This window comes from Equus przewalskii, chromosome 3 (assembly GCF_037783145.1).
Source record: "Equus przewalskii isolate Varuska chromosome 3, EquPr2, whole genome shotgun sequence".
Taxonomy (NCBI): Eukaryota; Metazoa; Chordata; class Mammalia; order Perissodactyla; family Equidae; genus Equus; species Equus przewalskii.
The window spans coordinates 59,200,065-59,227,209 of record NC_091833.1 but is presented as its reverse complement, the minus strand read 5'-3'; the positions used below and the strand labels follow the sequence as shown (position 1 = coordinate 59,227,209).

Here is a 27,145-nt window from a genome sequence, read left to right as displayed (position 1 = left end):
CTGATCTAGACACCCTTATGTGACTTGGCAAGCCTACATCCTTAACCCACTCAGGAAATGGGACTCTTTCTGGCCCAGTTGCTCCTCGCCTTAGCCCTACCTTGCTTGGCCCGCCAAGTGTCATAGGCATTGAGACCCACTGCAGGAATGTGGCAAGTCTTGGTTCTTTCCATTCATGTCCCTGAGGGCTAATCTCTCTCACCAAAAAAAAAAAAAGTTGAAAAGAGAACTCAAACGTAGGAGCTAGGGATCAAGAAGTGCTATTTTTGAACCAAGGAGGAGGAATAGTTCAATAGGTCAATAATTTTTAATCCAGCTCAGTGAGACTTCATCTTGACTAAGTTAGTGGAATTTTGATAAAGTTTACTGCATGGTTGAATTTGGATATTTCAAATCTTATGAGCGATAGTGGCTGTACACACACACACACACACACACACACCCCTCCCCACGAGCCTCAGCCCCTCAGAGCTCTGCCTGGGTTTGAGTTCCAGGCCACACCACAGCTGCTAATTTGACTGGTGTTAGTTCACGTGACTTCAATTAGACCTAATTTTGTTTAATGACATTTCATAATAGCTCATGATTGTTACACACAAGCGATAGTTGAATAGCCTTTTTCATTTGAAATGAGAAACACAAGCCTCTTTTTGTGTAGGTGTGTAAAGGAATCTGTTCAGCTTTATAGGTAAATCTTGTTCTTGTAACAACTCTTTAATCAACTAGAAGATTTCTTTGTCTATTTCTTTGGCATTTTCTAAGGACTTCATATTAATTCATTAGATCCTCTGAAAAAACCTGTTAAAAATAAGAGAACTGATAATGTGAAGGTCTTGTCCAAGCCAGGACAGGAACCCAGGCAGCCTAGCTTTATTGCCACGAGCTTCAATACTACACTATCCCAGACTTTCATTACACATTTTTAATCATTTGTTTGGTGTTGGCACACACAAGCACGCACACCAGCGCTGCTGTGCTGGACAGCCTGTACAGAGATGGAACTTACACTCTTAGACCAGAGCCACCCTGAACGAGGCTGTCATCACAGTCATGGACTGATCTGATCACCGAACCAGGGCATTTTAGAGACTGGGAAATGGAGAGATCCTTTTGGATCTTACCTAATTCTTTCTAATGATTAGCAACTAAGTCAGCCCCTCCAACTAAAATTTTTTCTCCTCATTGTAGACATCTAGTCTTATCCACCTTATCCAGCTGATTGAGTCAACGTTCTTAACACTCCAGTGTGAGCCTAAGACACTACAGTAACTGACCTGACCTCTGCTTCTAGTTTGACTTTAGTGCGACAAGAGGAACCCTTGTTTCACCCCTGCCTATACATGTCGCTCCCCTTCACTGAACTGTTAGTGGCTCCCCATTGCTGGGTCAGTGGTTCTCAAATTTACACGGGAATTTATTGTTGTGATACTTGCACAACTCTGTGAATATACTAAAAACCATTGAACTGTACACTTTAAATAGGTGAATTATATGGTATATGAATTATACCTCAATAAAGTTGCTATTTAAAAAAGTGTATAGGGGCCAGCCCCATGGCCTAGTGGTTAAGTTCGGTGTGCTCTACTTCAGCATCCTGGGTTCAGTTCCCAGGGTGCAGACCTACACAACTCGTCAGCAGCCATGCTGTGGCGGTGACCCACATATAGAGGAAGACTGGCACAAATGTTAGCTCAGGGCGAATCTTCCTCAAGCAAAAAGGGGAAGATTGGCAACAGATGTCAGCTCAGGGCCAATCTTCCTCAGGAAAAAAAAAAATTATAGGGGAATCAAAGCATCTGGAAGTCCTGGCACGCCATGTGTAACATCCTGAAATGTTGACCCCTGAGCTATTTTTCTAGCAGAAAATAAGACTATGGTAGATCCTATATATACACTATAGATACTATATATATTTACAAGATTAAAATTCACTACTTCACAACTATGTCTACAAAAAAAGCAAGTGGTTGAGCTGAGATTATCAACAGTTTCTAGTGTTTGCCTTTAATATTAAACTGTCATTTGTTAAATTATTTTATTGCCTACCACTGGTTGCTAGCAAACAAGCATTAACAATATCAAAGACAATAAATATTTTATTCATTTATTTATTTTTGCTGAGGAAGATTATCCCTGAGCTAACATCTGTTGCCAATCCTCCTTTTTTTTTTTTTCTCCCCAAAGCTCCAGTACATAGTTGAATATCCTAGTTGTAGGTACCTCTTCTTGTCCTTCTGTGTGGGATGCTGCCTCAGCATAGGTTGATGAGCGGTGCTAGGTCCGAGCCCAGGATCTGACAGGCGAACTCTGGGCCACTGAAACAGAGTGTACGAACTTAACCACTATGCCACCGGACTGGCCCCCTATATTTCTTGGCATATCATAAAAGATCCTTTTTTCAACCTAGCCTTAAATCACCTTTCTGACTCCATCTCTTCCCATGCCACTTTACTGCTGCCACACGGCAGTAGCTGTGTATCCCCCAGAGCCACAAGCAGCTAAGTATCTCTCCAATGCAGCTGCAGCTTTGCTCATGCTCCTTCCTTCTCCTGGAATGTTCTTTCCTCCTTTCTCCACTTGGCCCTTTAAAGCCCATCTAACTTCCATTTTACTTTCCTGACTTCCCTGGTCAGGAAAGCGCCATGAGAGCAGGAGTCATGTACATTTCACTGAATGTTGAATATCCAGCATAAACGTAGAGCCTGGGACATAGAAAATACTCCATAAATACCCCTTCTATATAGTCTCATAGTCTGATGCACACATCTACCCACTTACTTCACTGTGCTGGAATTGTTTTTCAGTGACCCCACCCTCTATGTCTTTATCACATAGTATATGTTCCATAAATAGCTGCCAAATTTAGATGAATTGAAAATACATTCCCTAATCTCCAGATATCTGAAGGTTTAAGGAAAAATAAAACATTCAAACAATTTGCTAAAATGGTATGTGGCAAATCAGAGCAGAAATAAATGAAATAGGGACCAAAAAAATCAATAGAAAGGATCAATGAAACTAAGATCTGGTTCTCTGAGAAGATAAGCAAAATTGACAAACCCTTAGCCAGACTCATTACTCAAATAAATAAAATTAAAATGCCATGTGGCAAAAACTGTAAGTGGGGTGTGTGCACAGTATTATGAGAATTCTGATGAAGGAGCAATACGTCCTCTAGCTTGGAGGTATTTACCCAGGAATTTTCAAAGAGGCTGTGACATTTGAGCTGTCCCCTGAAAAATAAGAGAAGCTCACTAGGAAAACAACAAAAGGGATTCTAAGCTGAAGGGATTCAGCACCAGGACAGAAACTGAGAAGGTAGAGCCATTGGCACCCCAATGAGCTGGTGTGGCTTCACTGTAGGATTTGTGACAGGATGCTGGAAAAATGTGCTAAGCCTGGCAGCCTTCCTAGTCTGGACTTTAGGACATGAGCAAGAGGGTGACATGGTCAGATCTGTGTTTTACTCTGCTCTCAACACCCTCTTCTGCCCTGCCCCATCTCAACATACATGTTGACAACGTAAGAAAGTTGACCAGAGTCATAGGAGTGACATGTGGACAAAGGCCAGAGGGCCTTGACAAATCCTCATGAAAACCAACTTCAGACCCATTCTAACCATTGATCAGCCAATCAGCTAACACCAATGCTATGTAAATCACACAAGGAAGCAGAGGTCAAGAATGTGGTAGAACCAACAAAGCTGGTTTCTTTGGAAAGCCAGCATCATTCACTTGAAGACTCCTGGCCTCCAGGAAGCCCTCCCTGATTGTTTTAGCCCAAAAGAACATGTCCTGTGAAATCGTCTGGAGCACTTAATTTTGCACTTGTGACACTGAAAATTTTTTCCTGCATTGTGGTTGTTTTGTCCTCATTCCTGGTATCACCTTTTTTTCTCTTTGCCTCATTTTAAAAGCTCAGATCTAATATAACGCAGCTTTAAAAGACACCTTGGGAGAAAGACAGAGTATAAATCAATCAACAACAATCTCATTAGATTTTAAGTTTTAAGAGGGGAGAGATCATGTCCCACTGACCTTTATAAATGCCACAGCACTAAGCAAAACATATTTGTTGAATGAATTGATATAGTGATAATGATATGATAAAGTAAAAACATTCTTTGGCTTTTAAAAGGAGTTAATATTTTTGCAATTTTTTCCATTGAAAATCACCCATTTACTAGAGTATTTGTGTAGATGTTTATCTTTTATTCTTTTAAATTTTCATCTCTCCTAACCATGCCCCCACCGTCTGTGCTTGTTGCTCTTTTTTTCTTGATTTGACTTGCCAAAATTTCATCTTTTGTATAGGTCTTCTTGGTATTTTTGTTTTTTTGGGTTTTTTTTCTTCTGCTTTTTCTCCCCAAATCCCCCAGTACATAGTTGTATATTTTAGTTGTGGGTCCTTCTAGTTGTGGCATGTGGGAGGCCGCCTCAACATAGCCTGATGAGCAGTGCCATGTCCGCACCCAGGATCCGAACCAGCAAAACCCTGGGCCGCCGAAGCCAAGCGCGGGAGCTTAACCACTCGGCCATGGGGCCAGCCCCTGTATAGGTCTTTTTGTAAAAAATAATCCTTAGAATTATTTGTAATGCCTATTTTTTTTGTTTTGTTTTCTAATAGAACAGAGATATGTTTATTTCAACAAAATTACAAAGTAAAACCACAAAGAAATAAAAATCCTTGACGCTCACTGAGACACAATTTTGTAAAGAAGAAAGTTCACAGTAATCAGCCTAAGTACAATAAATTATAAAGATCTGTTGATATTTTAATGGAAGAAAATAACCAAGTGAAACACAAAAATCCTTTTAAAATACAGCATCATTGCCACAGCACATGAAAACATTTCCACAAAAAATGAACAATTTCCACTTGGATATTTTTCAGCCCTTTCTGAATTTACATTCTGAAATTCGATGTTCTACTGCAGTTTATAGACCAGCCATTCTCTCATTCCAGGGACCCACGAAGATTAGTCCTGTCCCAAGCAATTAAAAGAAGCACTTCCAGTTAGATATGTAGCACTTAAGGCTAAGATTTAATCTTAATTGGCAACACGTTTAGTGCAAACAAAATTATATTTAGCAGCTTAGAAAATTCCTGGTGGGGAGGCCTTCACCTCTTAACCCTTACTGCTTCCCCAGAGCAAAATCATTTCTCTCTTTTCACGAGTATGAACATTGGTCATTCAAAGCTATTGAAGACTACTGATGCTAATTCTGCTCTTTGTTACCCAGGGCGTTTCTGTGAAAGATGGTTTCAGTCACCATGCAAATGAGCCACATAATTCTTACATTTGGACAAAGTTCCCCTTAGGGTGATTTTTAAAAAGCAGGGCCTGATTGTCAGTCATAACTGGATCTTACCCAATAGCTTCTCTGATGGTGAAGAAGAGACCCAGATGAGGCACTAATCATTTCACACCTCAGCCACCATAGGTTGCCTTCAAAGGAAGACCCGAGGACAGGGCTAAATTAACTTCTACTCTCCAGTAAAAATTCTATTTCACTGATTTGAATGCCAGAAAAGAAAGAGAAAGAAATGAAGAGGAGCCATCTGATTTCAAACCTGGTGCTTTCCACTCTCAGCCAAGATTCATTCTCCAAATGAACAGAAGCCAGAGAGCTACTAGCCAGAGAGGATTTCATTTGAGCTCTGTCAATTCCTCGAATTGCCTCCCTTCTTGTTAGACATCTGTTCCCTCTCTAGCCAAGGTCTGGGATGGCTGCTTCAGAAAACAATGTGGCTTACTGTGCCCGGATCGGATCGTGGCGGCAAGGGGAGAGGAAGAACACCTGCTGGGTTTGAAGCACCTGTCTCTGTCTCTCGTCTAGGTTTCACCGGCCCAAGGACTAGAGCTGTCAGAAAGCTTGGATGACCTCTGAGGGCCGGGACGTGCTGACATAAAATCCAGGGAGGTAAACACTAGCTAGACATCTCACTCGACCTCTCCCCTTACCAACTCCTCAGTCATTTTTCTATTCCCCTTGAATTCTCTCACTGAAGAGCTCAAGGATGGGGGCGTGGTGGCTGCAGGTTGGAGAGAGGGGCCCACCTCAGTCACTGTACTCTTCCCTTTCCCTCGGAGTGGCGAATTTCTCATACTGGTTGGCAGATTTCCATTTGCTGTGCTGACTTTTGAGTAGCGCAGCTAAGGAAGTCTTTCGGGTGACATTTCTAGATATTTCCCTGCTCTTCGCCTTCCTGGTGGGGGAAGAGCTTCGGACTAAGGGATAGACAGGAAAAATGGGCTTGCCCCGAGGGGCTCCCAACAGCTGCCATATTTCCCCAGAGGTATTACTGGTCAGATACTGCCATGGCTTCTTCCCACTGCTGTCTCGGATATTCACCCTAGAAGCCAACCTTTCCACTAGCAGTTTGATGATTGCCTGGTGGCCGTGAATGGCTGCAAGGTGCAGAGGGGTATACCCACAACCGGACTTCACATTTACATCAAGAGCAATCCCTGCTTTCTGTGCACCCGAAACCAAGTCCTGAAGGGCCCTGAGGTCACCATGTTTGGCTATCCAGTGCAAGGCAGTGTATCCAGTCAAGAAGTCTTTGTGCAAAGCCAGCTGGGGGTCCTCCCAGAATAAAGTCAATACCTGAATCCAAGAGCCACTGGCAAGCTTCACAATCCATTCATGCTCCCTGGCATCTAGGGGCACCAGGGATGACTTGTGCTCAGAAGGTCTATGCGGGACCAAGGCTGCAGGTCCCTCCCCATCCGGGGCCCATGAGCTGTGTGGCCGACCCCGCTCAGCAAGAGCAACCTTAATATCTGCAGGTTTTAGCATGAGAGCGGCATCCACCCTTGGGCTGGACACGGCTCCTGCCTTGGAGGGCTTCCTGGACCGTGGCGGGCGCCGACTCCTTTTCAGCAAGTCCTCCTCAAGACACTCCTCATCCGAGGAGGACAATTTGGCTCTCCCTGCCCTGGAGCTCCTCCTGAGGGATCTCCTTATCTTGGGAGCTGGCCAAGGCAGAGGCTCTTGGGGGTGGCCTGCAAGGCCATTGGCCCCTGTTGGGACCTGCTCAGAGGTGTGGCCAGCCTCTCTGTTTCTGAGGCCCTGAGGGCTCCTACTGGGGTTGCCCTCCTTTGGAGACAGGCCCCCGGCTGGATTCCTGAGCTTTCCCCAATCGGGGGTTCTCAGGGCAACCTGCAGCCCCTCTTCAGAACCTCCAGGGGAGTCTTTGGGCCCAGCGCTGCTCTCCTCACTGCTGTGGCTCTCCTGGTCCACAAAGCCATCCAGATCTTGGAGGGACAGCTGACAACGAATGCTGCGAAAGATTGTCAACGGGGAGTTCCCGGGCCAGGATTCCGCGGCAGCAGGAAAGAGAGAAGGCGAGGAAAGAGGGGGCTCCGGCGGCGCTGAATTAGGTTCCGGGACCCACAAGCCCAGCTCCGAGGTTAGCTGAGGGAAGTTGTCCGGCAGCACCGACCAGGCTCGGATGGGGCCCTGATTCCGGGCTTCTGGAATCTGGGGGTGTCTGGCCACCCATTCTCGAGTGCGCTGCTGCTGCTGCTGCAGGGTCGAATAACGCAGAGAGCTCGGCGTCCCCAGCTCCGGCGGGTCTTCGGGGGGAGTGAGGCGGGACGGGGGAGCAGACGGGGACGCCCCGCTGGCGGCACCCTCGACGGCTGCAGCAGGCGAGCGCGGCGCTGCGGGCACCCGCGCGGGCTCAGCAGGCACGCCCTCCCGCCGCTGCCTGGGAGCCCCGCGGTCAGCCTGGGCAGGCGGAGCCCGCGCCTGCTTCTCCCTGGCGGCGGCGGGGTCCGAGGGGGCGCCAGGCAGCGGCTCGCCCGGCAGTCCCTCCAGGCCGTTCTGGAGGCATTCCCAGCAGCAGCGGCCCTGCGTCTCCGCAGCCGCGCACCTCGCGCCGGCCTGGGTCACTGTCGCCGCCGCCGCGGGCACTGGCGCTCTGGGGCCGGGGCTGCCCCTCCGCCCGCCGCCTCCCCGGGACGCCTCCCGGGCGCCGCTGGCCGGGAGTCCATCGCAACCTGCGGCCGCGGCCGGGGCTGCGGCACCTGCTGGCTCCTCCTCCGGTTCCTTCTCTCGCCGCCGCCGCCTGGGCTGCTGCGGCGGCGGCTCCCCCCGGCGCGCGCCTCGCGGGGAGCAGGGCGCCGCTCCCCCTGCAGGGGCGGCGGCTGCGGGCGGGTCGCGGGGTCGCTGCAGTCCCTCCTCCCCCAAAAGGTCCCTGTACCTCCTCTTGAGCACGACGTACTTGGTGCCGTCGGGGTCCTGGCGCACTGCGGCGACTGAGTTGACGAAGCCCTTGAAGAGCTCGCGGCGGCGCTGCTGCTGGCCGGGGGGCGCGTCGGGGTCTCGGAGGAAGCTCTTGAAGTGGCTCAGCAAGGCGGCGTTGGTTACTCGGCCCCCGGCCTGACACAGAAAGTCCAGTAGTGCCTCCTGGCTCAACTCTCGGGCCATCGCTGCCTTGTCGTCCCCTGCCCCCGGGGTGTCTGCGTCTCGCCCTCCCTGCGCTCTCGCCGGCCAGCAGAAACCCTGGCCTGGTGTGTGTCACCTGCGCCCGAGGCGGAGCCACCCGCCTCCATCAGCCGCAGAAGCCAGCGCTGCTTGCAGCCCCCGATCGCACCGAGAGGGCCGCGGGACCCCGGGCAGACGCCCCGGGCTGAGCCCCTGCGCACAGCCGGGGTGGGAAAGGGCGGCTCCCAAACCGCCCCTGCGCGACGCGGGCCTCTAGCAGCTAGTCCCGGCCGCGAAAGTTCCCGGGATAGGTCGGAGTCGGTTTCACCTGCGCCCTGGCGACGCCTCCTCCCTGGCTCTGGGGGAAGGGCCCGGCCCGCCTCCTCCTGTCCCTCCGCCCTCTGAGGTCTCCCCCACCCATGCCACCCATCCCAGATGAGTCAGGCTGGTCTGAACCACAGAGAGCGTCTGTAGGTGAGGTTGCGGGCAAGCGGGAGGCGGCAGCGAACGCTCTGCAGGACGCGCGGCCGCTCCTGGCCGGGGAAACGGAAGGCAGGTAGGCGATCGGCCCGCTTCTTTGGGTCTCGGCCACATAGGAAACGAAAGCAATAGAAGATCTGCTCCTGCCCTCTCCTTTCGCTGCTTAAGTTGTGGCTGAAGTGGATAGGTGGAGAAGACAGTGCAAATTAACCGGCATCCTGCGGTCTCTCCAAAAGATGCCTTTATTAACGCTGTGGGGTAGTAATTTCAGATCCCCTGAGGTGGTATTGAGGTCGGGGAAACTCATTCTGCATCCAAAACAAGCCTCTCTTGATCTGAAGATCCTGCCAGGGCGGCTCCTCCTGCACCGACTCCCAGGGGTGCAAACACACCGAATTCTGTCCAGAAAAAGAAATCTCTCTGAAGGTTGCAGGTTGGTTCCGGCCTTTTCCCTTCCTAACAGTCTCATGCTAGGGTGCAGGAAAAATCAGAGTTTGATATTTGTTCAGTTCAGGTATTTCGTGCCTAGTGTTACTTTGTTCTTATTTACTCTAAAATTTGTGAACAGATTTGTACAGTCTCTTCTGTGCAGGCTAAGTGGTGAAGTTGTCTTTTCTCTCCGAATGTAAGGTTTCCTCCACACGTTAAAATGGTGAGCATATTCCAGGCTCTGACCACACTGCTCCGACCGTTAGAACGGCCGCGGGTCGCTCATTCTCTCCTGAGGGGCTGAGAGCTTCCTAATTCCCAGTCCAGTTGCAGCCTGGAGTTGTCTTTTTCACCTGCCTTCTGAACGGCAGAATCACAGCACATTTTTGACAGCTGCCTTCCCCCTTCATCTCGTCTGTCCACACATTGATCCTGCCCTTTCTTTAATAATTCTCTGGTCTTTGAGTTGAGATCCTGTTTCCTTATCAGTCCTTTTTCCTTCCCCAAGATACTTTTCATTGGTTTATCTATTTATCTATCTGGCTCCAGGCCCTCCCCCATTCCTTTCTTTAGCTGTCTTCTTTCAGTTGTGAGGTGATTGTTTAGCCCAAACTGTGACAAAATAGGCCTAGTTTTTGAAAGCCTCTGTCAGCTATATTTCCTATTATAAAGTCTCTATTTTCTCCTGTCCTGTCATCTGCCCTCTCCTTTCCTGTCTTCCCCGCATCTTTCCACTTTTTCTTTTTTTTCTTTACTATTTCTGGTTGTTTCATGAGTTCCTGTCCTTTTTGCAATGAGAGGGTATTGAAAGTATGTTGGCCCTACAGTTGTCAGCATGTTTTGGCATGGACCAATCTTAGCGACTGCCACATAGGCCACATTAGCTGAGCTTTATTTTAAATCCCCCACATACCCTGGTACTTTTCCATAAATGATTCAGAATCCTTGGCTTTAAATGATCTACGTCAGAAAGAAGAACTGGGAAACATTTTTGTCTATTTTTGGCATTTTCTAGAATCCAACCCCACCACTGGGTTGAGAGGGGATAATGGCTTCCACAGAGATCTCTAAATTAACTTCAAGCCTTTAGGGTAGTTACTAAAATAAAGGTTTTGTGTTAAACTAAAGCTTCCTTTTGTGTTTATTTCCTGGTGTTGAGTCTTGGTGGCTCTGAGAGGTGTGTCCACACCTAGGGCAGGAGGGAGTTCAAATGGGAAACTCAAGTGGGCGTTTTAGAGAAGGAAGTGGAAAGAATCCCCCTTCGGTACTTTTCAAAACTCCTGGTTACGAAATAGAGGACTTGCGGCAAGAGGGCGTGATGATATAGATGGAGGTTTGGACTTGGAGCACTGAAAAGGACTAGGGAGAAAGGAAACCGTCATCAAGGCTGTGCTTGTTGAAATCGGATTGTCTTTGAGGGTTGAGGCTGGAATTAGTAGGTCTGGAGGACTAGAAACCAAGGAAACAGAAGAAAAAATCCAATTGCTTTAGATTTCAGGGGGTGCAGGTAGTTATCTAGAGCTTCTGGCCTCCTTTTTCTAGCACTTGTCCCAGGTTAAGAGGACAGTTAATTAGAATGCTCTTCGCCTGGACTCAGGGAGCATTTGGCATCCTTCCTTGTGCACAGTTCCTTGTTTACAAAAATATTTATGGACCTCCTGTGTTGCCCTGGCACTACTGGAAATGGGTATAAAGAAGATGGCATGCTCAAGAACTCACTATTTATTGGGGGCAACAGACAAGAGAAATGGCTTGAAACCGTGTGTTAAGTGATTGAACCAAGAAGTGCACAGATGCTGGGGAAGTTGATGGGTGGTACACGAAGGAAGAGCGTAGGCTCACCTTGGGGGATTGGGACAATTCTCCAGTAAGATGCGACTTTGAGTAGAGGACCTGAGGAAGAGTTAGAGGAGAAAAGCACCCTCTGGCTCAGCATAGCGCATTGGGGAACTAACTGTAAATCTAGTTGTCTTTAAGGAAGAAGATGGGTGGGGATGTGCTGGAAATGAGACTGCAAAAGTAGCAGGGAGTCAGAAGATGAAGGGCCTGGAGCAGGGAAGGGAGTGGAGAGGGGAGCCTTTGAAGGACTTTTGGGAGGGTAGTGACCTGACCACATTTGTACTTTGGAAAGATCATCCTAGAGGTAAGTGCTGGCTTATAATCCTGAACCACGTTAATGAGTAGAAAGAGCGCATTGCAGAACAATAGTGTATTAAACCAAAGCTGAGACACCACTGATTGTAGGATACATTTAGGTTTCAGAAGTGTTAAAATGTGAAAAAAAAGTGCCTCTTAAAGTAGAAGAAATACGTCATGTTTAATAAGATCCTACTTTTAGAAAAAAAAAGTGTGTTTGTGTGCTTAGGAGTAAAATTTGTGGACTGGGTCAGGGGTGGCTTTAACTTCTACTTTTTAGTTTTATAAACTCTTTGGCTATTTTACAATGAGAGTATATTACTTTTTAGTTTGAAAAGGATGCTAAAGAAAAGCAGACATAAATGAATAACAATGGCAAAGAAAAAATATCAAATCTTTAGGTGGAGTGGGGAGATGAAGCCGCCAGCAGGGAGAACAGTCCAGAAGGGGTGAGATGATCCAGAAAAGGGATGCAAAAAGTCTGAGTTCAGCAGTGTCAGAAAAGGGAGATGAACAGATGTACTGAAGAGATATTTAGTGGGCAAATTAGACTGGGTTTGGAGCCAGAGGAGCGTGGGGTGAGGATCAAGCTTGGCTTCTCTCAAGCATCTAGCCTGAGTCACCGGATGGATTGTTGTTACCATCCTCATGGACAGAAAATATAGAATAAAAGGTCAGTGTTGGAAATGGGAAAGATGATAAATTCAGTCTGGGCCATATTAAGTATGAGGTGCCTATGGGCCATAAAAACAGAAATATCTAGAAGGCAATATAGGTTTGAGGCTCCAAGAATGTGTGACATTAGCATATATAAATGATCATTTACGCCACTGGCAATGATAAAATTGCTTAGAAAGAGATATACAGGGGCTGGCCTTGTGGCTTATTGGTTAAGTTTGGCACGCTCTGCTTCAGTGGCCCAAGTTCAGTACCCGGGTGTGGACCTACACTGCTCGTTTGCAGCTATACTGTGGCAGTGACCCACATGCAAAATAGAAGAAGATTGGCGCAGATGTTAGCTCAGGGTGAATCTTCCTCAAAAACAACAACAACAAAAAGATATACAGGCAGTGGGAAGGGAAGGGGTAGAGGGTGGATCCACATTTACCAAAGAGAAAGAGGAAAAGAAACCTGTTAGGGAGACTTAGAAGGAGTGGCCGGAGCGGGAAGAGGAACACCGCTGAGTGGGTATCACAGAAGCACAGAGGCAGAAGGAGGAACAGCTTTCTAGAAATGATGCCAAGTTAGATGAGAAGTGACATATGACCATAGCCTTTGAGGTCACTGGGGCCTGGTCTGGAGCTGTGTCAGAAGAGTGGTGGGGACAGAAGTCAGGTTACAGAGGGGTGAGGAATGAGTGGCGTTAGAATAGGGTGAGAAAGACTGGACCATGGAAGGAAGAAGAAGAGAGAATTCTAGATAAGGAGAATATCAGATCATGTAACCTAAGATTTTTTTTTTTTTTTTTTTTAGTAGTTGTTAGAAGAGATATGATCTTGTCTATGTGCTGAGGGAAAAAAGCCAGGAAAGGATAAGTTGAAGACCTAGAGGAGAGAGTAAATAATTGATGAAACAGGGCTTGGCAGTGGGTCTGGAGTCCAGAGTTCAGGGAGAGAGATTCCCAGGGACGGGACAGGGGAGAGCCACCCTTCCCATTGAGAACAGAAAGAAGAAAAGTGGCTACTGCATTAATTAGGGGCCTAAGAGGTCAGGAGAAAAGGTTTGAGGAAGCTTTGGTGGGGTTGAAAAGCAGGTACAATGGGAGTGAGTGAATATAGAGCTAGAAAGTTAGGATATTGTGAGCAGAACATCACATATTCTTTAGTCCTGGGGCTTAAGATTCCCAAAGTGGAGTGGTTTGGAGGTGATGACAAGATTCAGAATGTGACCATGAAGCACAGTGGAAGTGAAAGGCGTTGGGGGAGATAACATCATGGAACTGTGAGAGGGGGTGTTGAATGACTCTTACTCAAGGATACTCAAGTCATCTGGGTTGGGAAGGAACCAAGAATCATCTACGTAAATCCTTAGTATTGTGGCATGAGTAACACAGATGGCATTTTGCCAGGAGTTTCTGCTCTGCTCCTCGTCAACAGATACGCTCAGCAAACAGTATAATCTAGTGACTTACACACGTGTGACACATTCCAGATCACTCTCCTTTAGCTGATCCTCAGAACAAGTATGGGAAGTGCAGAAAACAGAGATCATTACCTTGCAGAAAGTAGCTCTCCTTGCTGTTAATATGTACGTATTTCTTGCAGGATGTATCTGATGTGCTTATTCTTTGCCCTTGGTGCAAACCTCTAGTGTGGATGTAGAGTGCCATCTTCACCTAAGAAGGTGAAACTGCCCATGTCAATCATTCAGGTAGGTGAGTCCATCTCCAGGTGGACCATAGAAAGGCAGGAGAGAAAACCAGGGTGCTCCCCCACTCTCTCTTTCTGCCTCCTCTTCCTTCTTGTCTCGATGTCTCTCTCTCTCTCTCACTCACTCAGGTTTGGATGTCTACAAGTCTGGGTACTCCTCAGGGCACACTGAAGTAGCTGTGTTGAAGTGCTGAATGCTGAAGTTGAGGGCTCTAGTTTACGAGCCAGATAATCTAAGGATAAAGGTCTCTCCACCTTCATTTCTCTTCTGTCCTGAGCCTTTATTTATTTATTTGTTTGTCAGTATTTATTGAGGGCCTACCATGTGTGTGCACTTTTCTGAGGCTGGGAACACAGTGGTAAATGGAACAGACAAAATCTCTTTTTTCAGGAAACTTACATTCCAGTGGGGAAGAGATAGACAATAACCATAAAAGTAAACAAGACAATATCACTCATGATAAGCGATCAAATACAAAAGGTGACTGATAGGATGGAGACTGAGTGAAGAGCTACCCCAGCAAGGATGGACAGGGAAGGCCTCTCAGAAGAGAGCAGTAAGCGGAGACCTCAATTCTAAGGAGGAGACAGCCATGTGAAGACAGAGGAGAGGGAGCAGGATGGGGAAGCATTCCAGATAGAGGGAATAGCTAACGTTACATCAGAAATGAGCATGGTGTGTTTGAGGAATAGTAAGAAAACCCGGGGCTAAGCTGGCACGTAGGTGAGAAAAGGAAGTGTGGAGTGAGAAATCAAAACAGTGAGCAGGGTCTGGATCTCGTAAGGCCTGATGGGGTTTGGGTTTTAATCTAAGTGCGATGGGAAGCCATTGGAGGATTACAGTCAAGAGAGTAACATGTGATTTATGTAGTAAAGAGATCATCTGGCTGCTGTGTGTAATAAATTGTAGGGGATGGCGAAGTAGAAGCAGAAAATCTGATTGGGAGACTACCATAGAGGGCCAGGTAAGAGACGGTGGCAGCTGGATCAGCAAGGTATCAGGTGTAGAGAAGGACTGAGATTTGGAAAATGTTCTGGAGGTAGAACCTAGAGAATGTGCTGGTGGGTGGAAATAAATTTACCAAGATTGGGAATATTGAGGTAAGATCTGGTGTGGGGCTAGAAAGTCAAGTGTGCTCTTTTAGAGAGATTAAGTTTGAGATGACCATTCGACATCTAAGTAGTGATCTAGAGTAGGCAATTGGACATGTAAGTCTGGAGCTCAGAGGTGAAGTCAGAGCCAGAGAGAGAAATTTGAGAGTCTTGGACACTTAGATGGTATTTTAAAGCTACGGGATTAGATGAATTTATCTATGGGGTGAATCTAGAAAGAGAAGAGAGTTCCATGACCAGCTCCAACATTCAGGGTCCCACCTTTAGCAGTGTCTTGCTTAAATATTATAACCTGTCTCAGCCATACTATGGCAATGAGAGGAATTGTAAAATCCACGTCTTGTCCCCCAAAGGCCAGTCTGCTGGTTGTGGCTGCAGCAGACACTAGTGTGAGAGACACCCCAAGAGTAAGGTTAATTTCAGGGTCTGGGGTAAGGTCCAGCTACCCTCCTCAAGTGGGAAGCCTCCCTCTATTGCCAGCCTGACAAGGTACAGGTTTAAACTTGTTAAAGGAGTCAGCAGATTTTCCATGCATATCCTGATTTTCTATATGGGAAACCCATGTTCCAGAGTTTAGTGTCTTGTGGAAATGATGCTCCAAGCAAGTTGACTTCAAATCTAGCATTTTGCGCTAGCATTTTGCATCTTTCCTCAACTCTATGGAGTATTTGACCCCGTTGACCATTTTCTCCCTTTGAACTCTCCCTCTTAGCTTATACAGCTATTGCTCTTTTCTAGGTTTTCTTCCTCCCTGACGCACCTCCGAGTCTTCCTTCCTAGCTCTTCCTTCCATTTCTTCTTTCCACATTCTCTGGGTTCTACCTGAGTAACTTTGTCTATTTTCCCGGCAAACCCTGGGCCTCCGAAGCGGAACGTGTGAACTTAACCGCTGAGCTACTGGACTGGTTCCCCACCACCTATTTTCTTATGATTCTCAAATCTATATGTTAAGCCCACGTAGAAAAAGCACAGACTTTCGATTAACCTGGTCTTGGCTCTGCCCCTAAGTATCTCTTTAAAGTTGGCCAATTTGCAAACCCTCTGGGCCTCGGTTTCTTCATTTGTACAGTGAGGGAATTACACTCAATGATTCTGAAGTTCCTTCCACTGCTCACATTCTGAGTCTTATCTTGATGCTACTTCTCATAATCTTAATAGCAATAATGACATTCGTTGCATACCCTGTGCCAGACGTTGAGCCAAGTACTTTACACAGACTATTATATTCAATTCTCCTAACAAATTCCTGTGAGGTAGGTGCTGTTATTATCCTTATTTTATAGTTGAGGAAATCAAGATCCAGATAAGGTAATTTCCTATAACTGTACGTGGCAGAGCCAGGATTCAAACTCAGACAGTTTTAGTCTGGAGTCAGCGTCGTTGAGCCCCTGCTCTGCTTACTGTTTCCCTTCAGAGCCCCGATCCTTGTGCTGCTTTCTCACCTTAGCCCCACATCACTGCCTCCCCTGGAGCCTTACTGCGTCTGTTACCCTCTCCCTTGCATCCTCATCCTCTTCCTTGCTTTGTCTCTACTGGCTCTTTTCCTTGCTGAAACAAAACGAAAAGGAGCACCTTCTTCCTTCAGTCACTGCCTTAGCTCATCCTCATTATTCCTGCCTGTGTCACCTCCTCCCTGAGGCTTTTCCTGACCATCTTGGATCTATCAGTTTCCTGCCTCCAGGCACCTCCAGGGACTTCTATTTGAGGAAAGTTATGTTTGAGATACCCGATAGACATTTAAGTAGAGATGTCAAGTGGGCGATTGGATATACAATTCTGGAGCTTAACTTTCACAGCACCTAACATTCAACTATTAGAAATAACTTATGGACGTGTACATTTTTGTGTGGCCCTCTCAACTAGAACACAGGCTCCAGGAGGGCCAGGGCTGTGTCCTGTTCACCCCTAGCAAAGAATTAGCTGTGGAGAGGACTCAGAACAACGAGGTGTATTAATTTACTGGGGCTGCTGTAATGCATTATCACAATCTGTGTGGCTTAAAATAACAGAAATGTATTCTCTCACAGTTCAGGAGCCTACATATTGGAAATCAAGGTGTTGACGGGGCCGCACTCCCTCTGGAGACTCTAAGAGATAATCCTTCTTTTCCTCTCCCAGTTCCTGGTAACTGTCTGCCTTCCTGGCTTCCTTGGCTTGTGGCCACATCACTCCCATCTCTGGCTCCGTCTTCACATGGCTTTCTCTTCTTCTGTAGCTTCTCCTCTTCTGTCTCTTACAAGGACATTGTCATTGGATTTAGGGTGCTCTCGGATAATCCAAGATGATCTGATTATCAGATTCTTAATTTAGTTACATCTGCAAATCTTTACCTTTTTACGAATAAAGTAACATTCACAGGTTCCAGGGATTTGGGCGTGACGTATCTTTTGGGGAGGCCACCATTCAACCCACTACACAAGGAAACAGGAGGCAGTTCAGGAATGTCTTTCTCCAACCCCTCCCCTCCTCATCCCTTTATTCTGGCTAACAAATTTCCTTTAAGATTCAGCTCAGTGGTCACCCAATCAAGGGAGCCACATCCCCAACCCCCGTATAAGCCCCACCTGTAATGACAATAGCTATGCCATATTCAGTGCTGTTTTAAGGGCTTTATGTGTATGAACTCACTTAATTCTTGCTGCAACCTTATGGGATGGTCTCTATCACTAACCTTATTTTACTGAATGCTAATAGTCTGTTTAGTTCTCTCTCTTCCCCAGTAGACTTCCCCAGGGCAACAATCAAGACTTCCTCACCTCTCTGTCCCAAACACACACCACGGCACATCTAGGCTCTCTATAAAGGCTGGTGGGCTGAAAAATGACTGAACAAGAGGTAGGTTGATACTACGCTGGGGAGGGTTTAGAGTGTCAAAGTAAGACATTTGGATTTTATCTTTTAGATCACAGGTGGCCCACAGAGATTTAAAGCTGAGAAGTGATAGGATAGACCCCGCCTTTAAGTGTATCCTCTCCTTGGGAGATATCTCATCAAATATTGTTTTAATTAACACCTCTAAATATGTAGCTCCACCCGGGCCTTCCTTCTGAGCTCTCTCTCACATTGCCAGCTTCTTGCTGGGTCTCTTGAGGCCCAAATTCAGCATATCTCAGCCAGCCCTCTTTATCTTTCTCTTCCCCAAAGTCACTTTTCCTGTATTATCCAGCTCACAGCCATCCAAACTAGACAACTTGAATTAATCCCAAACACCACCCTCACCCCACTGCCAGTTAACCGTCAAGTCCTGTCAACTCCATCTTCTGAACTTTATCTCACATGCACTTCCTTGGTCCCTGCTATGTTTCAGGCTCTTGCATCTTTCACCTGGACTATGGCACTAGCCTTCTTACCCATCTCCCTGCCTCTAGTCTTTCCTCTCCAACTCCAGTCCATCCTCTACCCTGCTGCTCATCTTCTAAGCCTAAACACCCGATCTGATCATGTCATGCTCTTGTTAAGACAATAACAAACAAAGCTCAAGACAACTCTGCAATGGTTCTTCCCTGCTTCTAAGATCAAGATCTTCAAAATCTAACTACAAAGATCTACCTTTCCTCCATATTCATTCACTCAGCACATGCGTCATCGAATGGCTACTAGGTATCTGATACTGCACTCATTGCATTAATATTCGAGTGAGGGAGATGCCCCACACATTTCCGGGTGGACATAGGTGTTTTCAGTCGGACTGCCTCATGTCACAGGTAGTAAGGGAAGTACCGTAAGGGGAGACACTACAAGTAGAAGAGGCTGGTAGTGGTATCCTGACCTGTTTGCTTTCAGGATATACTGTGACTTTATTGCTATTTGTATGTCTGTTAAGCGGATTTACAGACTCTATTATCTAGCTTTAAATTAATATTCACCAAGAAGGCAAATGATTTAAACTAATTCTCACAAACTATGAATTAAAGATAATACTTAACTTTAAGCCCAAGGAGCTGAGGCTACACTTACTATGAGCCCTCAGCAGCATTAGACTTATAACAGTAACCATGTAACCACATCAGACAAGAATTGACCCCCACATTTAAAATTATGGAAAAGAACATTTGAAATAGAGATTTACACCCTCCATCTTTAACGATGACCTCCTCCTTAAGTGTACATTGGGGCTTGAGATATTAGCTGGTGATAATGTAAAGAGGCATAATGATCAGCAAGATCTTTGTGTATGTGTGTGTATGTGCAACATAGAAGTAGAGTCTGATGTGACTATAATTTGTGTGCTCGTAGAGGAATGGTTCATAAGCATTCCCAAGTAGAGCATCATGCTTTTATTAGCTCTCACAAGCTTTCCTAATATCTCTCTCCTGGAGAAAGGAAAGCACCCAGACAAGCATAAATAAATCACTCAGTTTCATATTGTTAGACATTACAAAGTTAGAGAACAAATTAACAAGCTTTCAGTTCTCACTATTTTTAAACTACTTAATGCTTATCATGTTCATGATTAGCAGTGTCTTTACAATTGCTTATTTTTTCCTTATAATTTCTATTTATGTTTGCTTTTACAGTGTACATTAGTATAGTAGTACATGCATATACTTTTAAACAAATAAACTTCCCTGGGCAACTTGTTACTCCCTAAGCCTGTTCTATTTTTTTCTGCAGCTTTATGCATTTGTTATTCTTTTTCTCAGTCTGGTTTCTTTCATCTTCCATTTGGCAGAATCCTAATGATTGTTCAAGCCTTTTCCAACATCCAGAGACACAAATAATCACTTTCCTCTCTCTTCCTTTAGAATATCCCTCTATTATGTACATCTCACCTTGAGTTACACTTGTTTTGTTAGTGTCTCCTCTGGTGGATTGTGAGTTTCCAGAGGGTAAGGATCATTCTTTTTTTTTCTTTTCTTTTGGTGAGTAAGATTGGCCCTGAGCTAACATCTATGCCAATCTTCTATTTTGTATGTGGGATGCCACCACAGCATGGCTTGATGAGTGGTATATAGGTCCATGCCTGGCATCTGAACCTGTGAATCCTGGGCCACCTGAAGCAGAGTGCACAAACCTAACCACTACGCCACTGGGCCGGCCCCAAGGATCATTTTTAATCATCGTCTTTTCCCTAATGCCATGCAGTTGCAAGTAGTGGGTGTTGCAAGAGTTAATTGAATTCAATCATCTCATAAAATTCAGTGTCCTAAATTTCAAACAAATATAAGATATATAGAAACACATGAGATAATATGAGATATAAAGAAACAAGAAACAGAGGGCTATGGATTGAAAGCAAGAGCCTTACTTTCACATACGGCATTTTATAAGAATGGTTCTCAAGGTAAGGTCTGTAGGTCCTCCTGACAGATAGTAAATTTAACAAATGCACGTCTTTATTCATTACATGTGAAGGTTGTGTAATTCCATGCAGCAGCCTTTTGCATGCAGCTAAGGGCTACTTAGTAATCTATTGAATGAGTTATTAAAATTTGATATTTATATACTACAATTGGCACATATCTAACGAGTGCTGAGGGTTCTAATTTAGCACTCTACGAAAATGTCTGGCAGTCACAAAAATGCTTGGCAAATGCACATATGCAGATACTTGGATTTCTCCCAAATTTCAAAAGGCCAGCTTCTTAGCGTGCATCATCACTATAATATTGAGGTAGCTGAGGCTCTGATTACAGTTCTTCTTGCTTATTAATTGTATATTACTCTTAGTTTAGTTTTTTCACTATCAGTTTGTTCTGGTGTCATTAATTTGTTGGTGTCTCAGCAGGATAGTTTCAGACATGCGCTCTGGAGGCAGAGTGACTTGTGTATAAAAGCTGTATGAACTTGGGTAAGTTATTTAATTTTTCTGAGCCTCAGTTTTCCCACCTCAAAAGCGGGGGGGGGGGGCGGGCAAGCGGGTGGTGGAAGTACTTCTCTCGTTGGTTTGATATGGGGAATCATTGAGTTAATGTATGTAAAGTGTTTTCACAGGATCATACTTGGCACATGGAGTAGGTGCTTGGCACATGGTACATGATTTTATTAGTTAGGATTTGGTTCAGCTAAGAGTAAGAGAAAACTAAAATAACAGTGACTTATTAAAATAGGCGTTTATTTCTTCCCACATAACCATGGGCAGCCCAGAGTTGGTGTGACAGTCTGAGATCATCATATTCCCAGGTTCCTCCCATCTTGTTTTTTCACCAATTCTCAAAATGAGATTTCTGTTCCATAGTCTAGATGGCTGTTCCAGCGCCAGTCATCACATCTGCGTTCCAGCTAGCAGGAAGGAAGAATGCAAAGAGAAGGGCATAACCTCTCTCTCCAAGGACGCTTCTCAGAAGTTAACACACAACTCTTCTGCTTACATTCCATTGGCCAGAACTTGGGCACATGGCCACATCTAGCTGCAAAGAGAGGCTGGCAAATAAAATCTTTATTTCAAACAACTTTGTTCCCTACTGAAAAAAGGAGGAGTTTGTTATTACAGAACTTGGTTTAACAACTGGAGCACTATTGGCAGGACAGTCTCTTTTGAATGAGACTGTCTCGTACATTTTAGGACATTTACACCACCAGGCCCCAGATACTACCTAAACGCTGGTAGCACCCTCCCAGTCACTGTATCAACCCATGCTCCTACAATTTAAAGTTAACCTTGGGGGTAGCACTGTCTTTGAATTTTAGGTTTCTGTGGCAGGCATTTTGCCTGCCCAGCAAGCAGTATATACCTTGCCAGGGAAATACTCCTTCCCATAGCCATGTTTTGGACAGCCATCTTCTCATGTGACTCTTTTTCTAATAACAGAGATGAGAAAACAGGTCAGCATCTGACCCAGAGAAGGCCAAATAAAATCTCCTAACAGGTTTTTAAAAATTAGACCTAGGTGAAGAGTTTTAATTTCTTCCTGGGTGGAGGTACAAGATCCAGTGCTCTTCATACACTAAGGGTGGGAATGTAAAATGGTGTTGCTGCTTTGGGAAACAGTCTGGCAACTCTTCACAAGGTTAAATATAGAGCTACCATATGACACAGGAACTCTGCTCCTACTTATATATGCAAGAGAAATGAAAACATGTTCACATAACAACTTGCACGTGAATGTTCTTAGCAACCTTCTTCATAATAGCCAAAAAGTGGAAACAGCCCAAGGGTCCATCAATTGGTAAATGATTAAACAACATGTGGCACATTCCTACAATGGGATATTATTTGTCAATAAAAAGGAATGAAGTATTGATACATGCTACAGCATGGATAGACCTTGAAAATACGCTAGTTGGAAGAAACCCATCACAGAGGACCACATGTGACTCTATTTATATGAAATGTGCAGTACAGGCGCACCTCGGAGATGTTGCAGGTTTGGTTTCAGAACGCTACAATAAAGCAAATATTGCAATAAAGTGAGTCACATGAATTTTTGGCTTTCCAGCGCATATAAAAGTTATGTCTATGCTATACTGCAGGCTATTAAGTATGCATTAGCATCATGTCTTAAAAAACAGTGTACATACCTTAATTAAAAAGGCTGTTTTGCTATTTTTGTGTGTGTGAGCAAATGCTCTTGGAAAAATAGCACCCATAGACTTGCTTGAGGCGGGGTGGCCACAAACCTTCAATTTGTAAAAAAGGCAATATCTGTGAAGAGCAATAAAGTGAAGCACAATAAAATGAGGTATGCCTCTGTGGGCAAATCCATAGAGACAGGAAGAAGATTACTGGTGGCTGGGGGTAGGCAGGAATGGGGAGTGACTGCTAATGGTGTGGGGAGACTGAGTCCAATCACAGGGCCAGTGATTTAATCAACCATGCCTATGTAATGAAACCTTGATAAAAACTCTAAGGAGGTTCGGAGAGCTTCCTGGCTGGGGAATATATCAAGGTACTGGGAGAGTGGCACAAGCTCCCAGCCCCCCCCCCCACCCCAATTCCAGACCTGGCCTTGTGTGTCTCTTCCATTTGGCTGTTCGTAAGTTGTATCCTTTATAATAAATCAGTAATTAAAAGTATAGTGCTTTCCTGAGTTCTACGAGTCATTTTAGTGAATTATCAAACCTGAAGGAGAAGTCATAAGAACCCTCGAATTTGTGGTCAGCCTGTTCCATCAGAAGTGCAGGTAGCCCCTGGGACTTGTAGTGGGACTTGAAGTGGGGGCAGTCTTGTGGGACTGAGCCCTTAACCTGTGGGGTCTTCATAGTGTCGGATGTGGATGGAATTGCTGGACACCCATGTGGTGTTGGAGGATTGCTGGAGTGCACTGGGGAAGGTAGCATTTGCTGAATGGGCCATTATCTAAAAAGTTTGAGAACACTACAGGAAAGTACTTCGTACAAAAAGCACCAAACCTTGAATATAGGTAGAAGGCAGTACTTGTGCTACTTTGAGGTACTTCTTGTAGTGAGAGATAAAAGTATTGACATTTTTAGAGTTGAATTGTACTTTACAATATAAATGTTTACCAGGGGTACTTTTCAAAAGACACTTTCTATTCTTATCAACCTATTCAAAGATAATGAGGCCTGTTTACCCAAAATTATTTAGGGGTAGGTCTTTTTGAAGGTGAAAGGATGAAATTAGAGGCTCTCTTTTAGCCATACAATTGTATGGATTTCCAGCAGGAGAAAATTTCCCTGGCTCTTGAAACAAAAGAGCTGCTGCTGTATAAATAAGTAGGAATGCAACATTTGTGTTACATTGATTCTTTTAGACAAGTTGATTATGTCCACACTTGCTCTGCACGCTCCCCTCCTCTTTGGGCTCCTCCTTTGGTACCCTCCACTCCCAGAGAGGAAGAAGGACATTCTTCAAAATTCATATAGACAGGGGCAGAAATACTCCCAAATTTAAAGGGATAAGAAACAGTCTATTATGAAAAAAATTACATCACTCCAACCTTCAAAGCAATTCATGTGGCATAATATGAGCTAAATATTTACAAAACGAATATAAATAATGAGAGGATTTTTTAAACCAACAACTACAAAAATAATACAGAAAACAACTGGTCAGTGTGTGTGAATACAGGGTCTTCTTACTGAGCAATCACATTATTATCATACGTGTGACTTTGGTCTTGGTAAATCAGAATTCCCACATAGGGCATTAGTTTGCAAGTTAACCTGAAATTTTTTTTTTTTTTTTTTTTTTTGGTGAGGAAGATTGGTCCTGAGCTAACATCTATGCCAATCTTCCTCTATTTTGTATGTGGGGCGCCACCAGAGCACGGCTTGATGAGTGGTGAATAGGTCCACGCCTGGGATCTGAATCCGTGAACCCTGGGCAGCCGAAGCAGAGCGTGTGAACTCAACCACTGTGCCACTCGGCTGGCCCCTGCAAGTTAACATTTTAATAAAAGATTTGTTTCCCCCCTAGGCACAAGCAAGGGTTTCAGTGTTAATCCAAATGAGAACATTTACTGTACTTCATTGAGTTAGTTCGTCAAATCATGATAAAAATGGTATAATGCTATTTTTTCATTTTAAAAGATTACAATTACAGTCTTATGATGAGTCTTTATAGATTGCCTTTTGCACAAGAGAAAACATCTTATATTACTTTCCTAATATTGTAAAGCCACAGGACTCTCAGTTCATAGCACCTTGAGGAAGTGGTGAACATGAATAAAATGATGCAGACAATTTTTAATTTGCTAATTGAATAACACTTTAGTTCATCCAAAGTGGTTCCTAGAGATTATAACTAGTAGCTCATTTATTTTTAACGGCTAATTTAATTTCAGTGGTAACACTTATTTAGAAAATGGCTGCAGAGGAGAAAGTATTAGGTAGCAAGGAGAGAAATAATCAAATATGTAATAATCTTTAAGATTCCATCAGGCGCAGGGCTCATGATACTATTTAGGAGAAATGAGGCCATTCTGTAACTTTAACTTTCAAATGTAATGTATATTGCATTTGTAATAAAAATAAATATGTATCTTTCTATTCTCTTAATGAGTAAAAATAAATTACGAAAAGGGCTGTGCATTGCAGTGGAAGGAGCACTGGATGGAAGTCTGAGGTGCTAGGTCCTCCTCTGAACGCATCCAGCTGTAGGATTTCACACTTAATGTGGCATTCCTGATTCCTGATCGTGGGGAACAGAATCAAGAACCTCTAATGTACTTCCCATCTTCAAATTTCCACGATTAATTCCACAATCTGCAGAGTGCACCTACAACATTGCTGTGTTTTAGGAGTAGTAATGAGCACGGGATTGTCGTCGCACTAAATGGATCCCCAGTTCTGCCACTTACTTGCAGTGTAACCTTGGGCAGGTAACCTTTCTGAATTCCAGTTTATTCAACATTAAACTAGGTTAATAATACACAGCAGACGCTGTTGATGCCGTGCCCCACAGCCCTTCAGCCCACTGCAGCCACAGGCGACAGCTCCCATGCCTGTCAGCTGCCCACCTCTGGGCCTGCCTCCATCTCCTTCACGGCCCCTGGGCTTTTTCTGGTGCACAGGGACTTGCACAGCTCAGAAGTACCAGGGACTTAATGTCCCCAAGTGCAACCCTCCACCAGTGAGAGGCGGTCTTCCCGACTGTCAGTGGGACAGTTTGGAGGCACATTAACACAGTTCCTCAGTGGGCCCCCAGCTGGATCAGCCTTGGTTCCCCACAGTGGTAACCTGCTCACTAGTAAACCCTGTACTGGTTTTCCCCCCATCTGTCTCACTTTTGCCATGATCTCATTTGTGCTTCCTGGGGTCACCTCCCAAATAATCTACCTGCACACAACTTCTCGTCTCAGGTTATGCTTTTGGTTAACCCCATTTCACAATTGCTGTGATGATTTCATGGAGAACATCTGTGTAAAGCACCTACTGGATCCTATAGTGAGGACCCAATGAATAGTAATTATGATGGTATCTGACAATTAAAATAGAGTTTCATGGTTCTGGGCAATGTTTAGATTGTGTTTCTATACTTAAGTGATGTTTACATCTTGCTAAAGCATATTTACATAATTTTATGAGGTATCTAAGATGCATAGAAAATTTTGTAAGTGGGGAAACTTCAGGTATGATTAAAATTTCGGTAACGAAAAATGATAATTGTTAAGGATTTTTTTTTTTTTGCTTTTGCTTTTCTCTTTCTTATTTATCCTTTTCATTTTGTTTCTATATTGAAGTTATACTTCTGTTTCTATATGATATGTCATAAATTGAGTACTATTTCTTTGAAGAAAAAGATAGAAGAGCATTAATAATATAGGAAACAGCCCATGTATAAATATAAATCTTTTGACTACTATTCAGTGATTTCACAAGTGTTTAATCATGAAAAGTTCATTTATTTGACTATCTAATGTGACAATTCTACAGAAGAATGCTGGGTACTTTGTATCTCCTTCAGTGCTAGAATGGATTCCTTTAATCGTTCCTTGGTCTGTATCTTTCCTAGGCAGGTGTATTTAACAAGTATGCTGTTGTTTGCTGTTAATATGTCCCTATTCAATTTAAAATGCATTCTTGGCTTGTAAGAAATTCCATGAACAGGCACACATCTTATGTGGAAGTAATAAAAAATGATGAAATGGAGTAAAATGAACCTTGTAGCAAATAGCTGTTGATATGTCAATTCTACCAGTTCTTAATTACACATGCCAACTGAAAAGACCACTCTAGGACTTCTGTATTTATCTGCACAGGCTTAAATCCTCTGGGCTTACTCCAAGCCCATCCTTTGGGCAGTGTCAGGTACATGCAAAGGGAATAATTTTTTAAAAATTATTTTCATTGAGATATAATTGACATATAACATTGTGTAACTTTAAGGTGTACAATGTATTGATTCGATACATTTATATATTGCAAGATGATTACCATCTTAGCGTTAGCTGACACCTTTGTCACATCACATAATTATCACTTCTTTGTTGTGGTGAGAACAATTAAGATCTAGTTTCTTAGCAACTTTGAAGTTTATAATACAGTATTGTTGTCTATAATCACTATGCTGTGCATTAGATCGCCAGGACTTATTTATCTACTGGTTGCAAATTTGTACCCCTAACAACATCTCCCCAATTCCTCCAATCCCCTGCCCTTGGTAACCACTATTCTACTCTCTGCTTTTACAAGTTTGGCTTTTTTGGATTCCACATATAAGTGGTATCACATAGTGTTTATTTTCCTCTGTCTGACTTATCTCACTTAGCATAATGCCTTTAAGTTTCATCCATGTTGTTGCAAATAGCAGGATTCCCTTCCTTTTCATTGCCAAATAAT

General features: G+C 44.4%; 1 protein-coding gene across 1 annotated transcript; it reads right to left on the bottom strand.

Annotated features, from left to right (window-relative positions):
• Positions 1-4,753: 4,753 nt before the first annotated feature.
• Positions 4,754-8,562, bottom strand: SOWAHB (sosondowah ankyrin repeat domain family member B). Its single transcript, XM_008520825.2, has one exon. The coding sequence runs from the start codon at positions 8,436-8,438 to the stop codon at positions 6,063-6,065; it is 2,376 nt and encodes a 791-aa protein (XP_008519047.2). The 5' UTR covers positions 8,439-8,562; the 3' UTR covers positions 4,754-6,062.
• Between the last annotated feature and the right edge of the window lie 18,583 nt (positions 8,563-27,145).